Source organism: Drosophila kikkawai, unplaced genomic scaffold, assembly GCF_030179895.1.
Source record: "Drosophila kikkawai strain 14028-0561.14 unplaced genomic scaffold, DkikHiC1v2 scaffold_223, whole genome shotgun sequence".
Lineage (NCBI taxonomy): Eukaryota > Metazoa > Arthropoda > Insecta > Diptera > Drosophilidae > Drosophila > Drosophila kikkawai.
Window position 1 is genome coordinate 28,093 of NW_027222562.1, and position 5,360 is coordinate 33,452.

At 42.4% G+C, this 5,360-nt stretch overlaps 1 protein-coding gene across 1 annotated transcript; it reads right to left on the minus strand.

The window, feature by feature from the left end:
• Window positions 1-429: 429 nt before the first annotated feature.
• Window positions 430-4,247, minus strand: LOC138929484 (uncharacterized). The gene is made up of 2 exons (XM_070288923.1): window positions 4,165-4,247; window positions 430-918 (listed from the first exon to the last, which is right to left on the minus strand). Exons 1-2 carry the CDS (start codon window positions 4,238-4,240, stop codon window positions 572-574), a joined length of 423 nt encoding a protein of 140 aa, XP_070145024.1. The 5' UTR covers window positions 4,241-4,247; the 3' UTR covers window positions 430-571.
• Window positions 4,248-5,360: the final 1,113 nt, after the last annotated feature.

The window sequence follows — 5,360 nt, forward strand, 5'->3', positions numbered from 1 at the left end:
GCATGTATCCACGGCGGAATTTGTATTTATATTAGTTTTTACAAGGCTAATACATTTGCATACTCAATTGTAAATTTGTAAACAAAAAGTTCACATCTCAGCTAATAATGCCTGTATCCACTTCAGAATTTGTATTTATATTAGTTTTTACATGGCTAATACATTTGCATACTCAATTGTAAATTTTTAAACAAAAAGTTCACATCTCAGCTAATAATGAAATTTGTAAACAAAAAGTTCACAACTCAGCTAATAATGCATGTATCCACGGCAGAATTTGTACTTATATTAGTTTTTACAAGTGACTCACACACTCCAATACATTGTCGTTGTGTAGGGGAATGTGTGAGTCGCTGTTGATTTGTCAGGAATAAGGCGAATAGATAGCACGGCTTACGGTGAATAAAGACAATAACTCGTGATCTTAATTGTACTTTAATGATGAACAACTCGATTATAGAATATTAATGGATACAGATATATGTGCGTTATTTGATTAATACGTTTGCGAAAATGTCGTTCTCGCGGAGCTGGCGTTGCTTGTCGTTCTCGTTCTCCAACTCTTCGCCAACTAACTCCGAGATGCCAGACCGTTGCTGTCTAATGGTTCTCCATCGGAACCGGATCGTGACACTCGTGACAGCTCGGCCAATCCTGCATTCGGATCGTCCTCGATTCGATCCTCGTCATCGTCGGGAACATCCAACTCAGGGACGTTGGAGCACCACGGCTTGATTTTATCCGAGGAATAGACAGAACTGTATTTACGTCCTGTAATCTGAATACCTGGGATGTCTTCGATTACATAACGATCGTTTCCAAGGACCTTGACGACGATATATGGTCCTCGATAGCGTGGTTCGAGCTTTCGCGACTCGCCTGTAGCAGCTGGTTCATTTTCAACGACTACAAGGTTACCTGTGGAGTAGATAGAAGGGTTAGCGTGTTTGGTATCAAAGCGTTGTTTCCATTTAGCTCGCTCGCTTGCAATATTGACGAGCGCTTGGTTTCTGTTGTCGATGACAGATTCTTTCTCGTCTAATTCCAAATCGGTGTGTATAGCTGCAGTGAGATGGTTCTGGACTACATCAATAGGATTAAAGTTAAACACCAAATCAATCGGGCTGAATCCTGAGGTTTCGTTCTTTTGAGAGTTTACACTCCATTGAAGATTGTGTAAGGTAAGATCCCAATCCTTCGGGTGGTCGTTCACTGTGCGTACGTAGTTAAGAATGGTTTGATTGGCGCGCTCTACTTGTCCATTTGCACGAGGTGTCCGCACAGCATTTTTAATGTGTTGAATCTGGTTGTGCATACAGTATTCTTCAAATTGTTTCGAGGTAAAAGCAGTTCCACGATCGGATATTATTATTTTCGGCAGACCGAAGTAGCTGGAGACTTCATTTAGAATGTTCAGCACTGGAAGAGTTTTTGTATTTTTAACTGCCTTTACAATCAGATATTTACTGAAGGGATCGGATATGGCTAGTATATGGGTATTTCCGCGTTTGCTTCGAATAAACGGTCCCAAATGATCGATGTGTAGCCTGCGAAATGGTACTGGATCGGCGTCACTATAATGCATGCAACCTTCGGGCTTGCCTCCTTTAGATTTGTAGTAGCAGCATTGAATGCATGTTGAAATGTATTCTTTTACGTACTTCCGCATTCTTGGGAACCAAAACTTTTCTTGAATTCGTCCAATTGTTTTGTCCAGACCGAAATGCCCAAAATCATCATGACACATCTTAACAATGCGCCATCTCACGGACTTTGGTACAACGAAGGCTATTCCTTTTTCGACCTTGCGATATAGACGGTGATTTTTGATGACGTAATCAGCTTGAAGTTGTTTTAGTTGATTTCCGGTACGATGCTCCTTCTATACAGCAAATATTTGGACAAGGGCCTCATCCTGAAGCTGCATAGTTAGCAACCAGTCATCGACGTCCGTAATTATGGTGCGCACTACTTCCTGTAAGGATTTTTCGGGAGGTGAAACGGGAGCGCGGCTCATGGCATCCACATGGGCCATTTTACTACCATCACGATGAATGAATTCGCAGTCGTAGTCCAGTATTTTAATCCACCAACGTGCGACTTGAGGGATCAATTCTTTATTAAGCTTTACCTTGGCGATGGCGGAACAATCTGTGACGAGTCGGAAGGGTTTTCCTAGAATATACACCCTGAACCTTTGTAGCGTTTCTACGACGGCCAACGTTTCGAGTTCGTAGCTATGGTATCGACTTTCAGCGTCAGTACAGTGCCTACTGAAGTAACACACGGGTCGCCAATTCGTTTTGTCTTGAGATTGCAGTAAGACTCCTGCTAGTCCGATCGCACAAGCATCTGTGTGTACCTCATGATGTGCAGCAAAGTCGTACAGAACCAAAACTGGAACACAGCATAATTTATCGATTAGCTCGTTAAAAGCCCGTTGCTGGTCATTTCCCCAATCGAAGCTGTTTTGCTCTACCTTACGCAACAGTCGTGTAAGGGGTCTTGTAATTAGGGAGTAGTTTTCAACAAATTTTCGAAAGAATCCCGTTAGGCCCAAAAATCGTCTGACGTCTTTTACGTTGGTGGGGACTTTGAAGTTTTTAATAGCGCTCACCTTGTTTTCGCCTGGAGTGATTCCATCTTTGTTGACAATATGGCCCAAGAAAGTTATTTCAGATTGAAGAAATTTACATTTGTCGTAGCGAAGTGTTAAACCGCTCTCTTTAAGGATTCGGAAGAATTTTCCGAGTCGTTGGATACCCTCATCAAATGATTTGCTGGGAATGATGACGTCATCTAAATATGCGAGTACCTCACCTGGCTCCATACGTTTGACTATTTTGTTCATGACCGCTTGAAATACTGCTGGAGCATTGACAAGACCGAAAGGCATCCTGTTATATTCGTAGTGGCCGTCTGAAGTTACAAATGCGGTGAATTGTTTGGATGATTCGCAAACCTCGATTTGATGATATCCCATACGCAAGTCCAGCTGAGAAAAATAGGTATTCCCGGCTAATTGGGCAAATTGCTCCTCCAGATTTGGCATTGGAAATGGTATTTTGACGGTTATACTGTTGAGACGTCGGTAGTCGACGCAAAGACGATGTTCACCATTCTGTTTTTCAACGACGACAATTCCAGATGCATAAGGGGAGTCTGACGGACGAATGATATCACTATCGAGTAACTCGGAGATAATATTACCGACGACAGGTCTGAGTGCAAAAGGAGTACGGTAAGGCTTAGTGAAGCAGGGAACGTTTGATGTTAAAGTTATTTCCATTTTAGTTAGAGAGCATTTACCGAGCTCGTTAGCTTTCTCCGCAAAGCAAGACGCATTTTCCGATACCAATTTGTTTATGAGCTCGTTCTCAACTGACGAACGCTCTTGGCTTGTTTGAATTTTTCGAATATTCTCTACATAACACTCATTACCGAGGATGATCAATTTGTTTCCATCGCGACAAAGGATATCCTTACCCAAAAGTACATTTTCGGTTATTAGTTTGTCTTCTACAACCAAAACTTCAACTTCGTAATCAATTACAATTTTCGCGAATAGTTTCTGTGTACAAAGGAATTTCCCACCACCAAATCCGTTCAGGGTAACAGCACATCATTGTAGAACACCTACGCTTTCGGCGAATGACTTTCGAATTAGGGTTCGCGTACTGCCTGGATCTACGAATGCGATGGTTTCATTACCGTTCACCGAAATCGATTTGGAGATTTCTGAATCAGGATCAGAGTCAATTTTATTAATTTTTGGACCTGTCTTTTGGTTATCGGGGCAGCTGGCAGAATCGTGTGTTGTGCGGTTGCAGTGCGTGCAACGAGGCTTTCGCTGAGGCTCAGGACATTTCGAAGAATAATGTCCAACCTTCTGACAATTGTAGCATTTAACCGATACCTCGACTTTATCGTTGAAAGGACGTTTTGTATTTAATGAAGAATTCGGCTTCTGAAGGCTGACGTTAAGATCCCGTTTGTTTGACATTTGAATGGCGTTATGCTTTATAATATTATGCGCGGAGTACGCAAGAATATCGCGTAGTAGTTCGTTACAGGAAACATAACTGTTGGATATTTTTCTCTTTAAATCGTAGTCGTTTATTCCGTTGATAATGTGTGTGCAAATTGCTGAATCTGGTAACTCACCCTTTTTACCCAAAGCGAGCATCTTGTAGAAATAATCTGATGGTGACTCGGTGGAATCTCTATTCGTTTTTGACATTTTAAGGTGAACGTCTGCCGGGTTACTGAGACATGGGAAGTCATTCAAAAATCGTTCAGTAAACTGGGGCCATGTTTGAAATATTTGATCCGTAGAGTCTACCCAATAACGAGCACCACCCAGCATCTTTTGTTGAACTGCAAATATTAGCTTACGATCATCCCAACGGTAAGCGTTACGAAGGGAGTTGACACGCTTTACAAACTGATGTGAGTCCAGGGATTTACCAGACGATGGATTGAATTCTGGAAGCAGCGTGACAATATCACTGACGTTTCCATAAGCGTGATTGAAATGTTCGTTCCCAGCAGGGATCCTGTTATCCAAGTGGCTAGCACGAGCATATGGATACTCGTTATACATTGGTTGATGTCGTGGAAATGTACTGCCTTGATTAAAGTCGTTTCCCGAAGTTACAAAATTTCCAAAGTTTGAGTAAGTGACAGGATTGTTTACGTTTGGCTGTGAGGTAGCACAGTCTGTGAATTTCTGTGACGTAGAAAAGTGCACGTTGTGAGTCTGAGTCGGGTAGATAACATTTCGCTGTGACGTAGCAAAGTGCATGTTGTGTGGTTGAGTTGGGTATACATCGTTTTGCTGTGACGTAGCAAATTGCATGTTGCGTGGTTGAGTTGGGTATACATCGCTTTGCTGTGACGTAGCAAAGTGCATGTTGTGTCGTTGAGGTGGGTAGATTTCGTTTAGCTGTGGCTGAGACGTTGCCACATCTATATTTGGCAAATTCGTTACCTTCTGCACATGCATCTCGTTGGATCGTAGGTCGATTGGTTGTTGTTGCCGTTTTTCGTCAAGTTTATCACTCGTTGTCTCGCTACCGTTGGCTGGCTGATCTTCGTTTACTGTTGCAGCTTTTTCGATTGGTGATGAAATTACTGAAGGGTGAAAAGAACGCTCCTGAAGCTCTCGTACCGTTTTCTCCAGCTCCACAATCTTCTTTTGAAGCGACTGGTTTTCTGCACTTATGTACTCATCGTCGCTGTTTTGAGAGTTCAATCTCCTTAGCATGTCCTCACGATTTCCCGATGTCGAGAGTCCCGCTTCTCTGCACCTATGTTGTAGGGCTTTCTTAGTTAAATAGTTCTTCCCCGGCATTGTGAAT

Excerpts from the sequence above, each read along its gene's own strand:
- LOC138929484 (XM_070288923.1), bottom strand. The coding sequence starts at position 4,240 with ATGTCAAAAACGAATAGAGATTCCACCGAGTCACCATCAGATTATTTC. Across the intron at positions 919-4,164 it reads GCTCGCTTTGGGTAAAAAGG|GTAACCTTGTAGTCGTTGAA; the intron begins GTGAGTTACCAG and ends TCTACTCCACAG.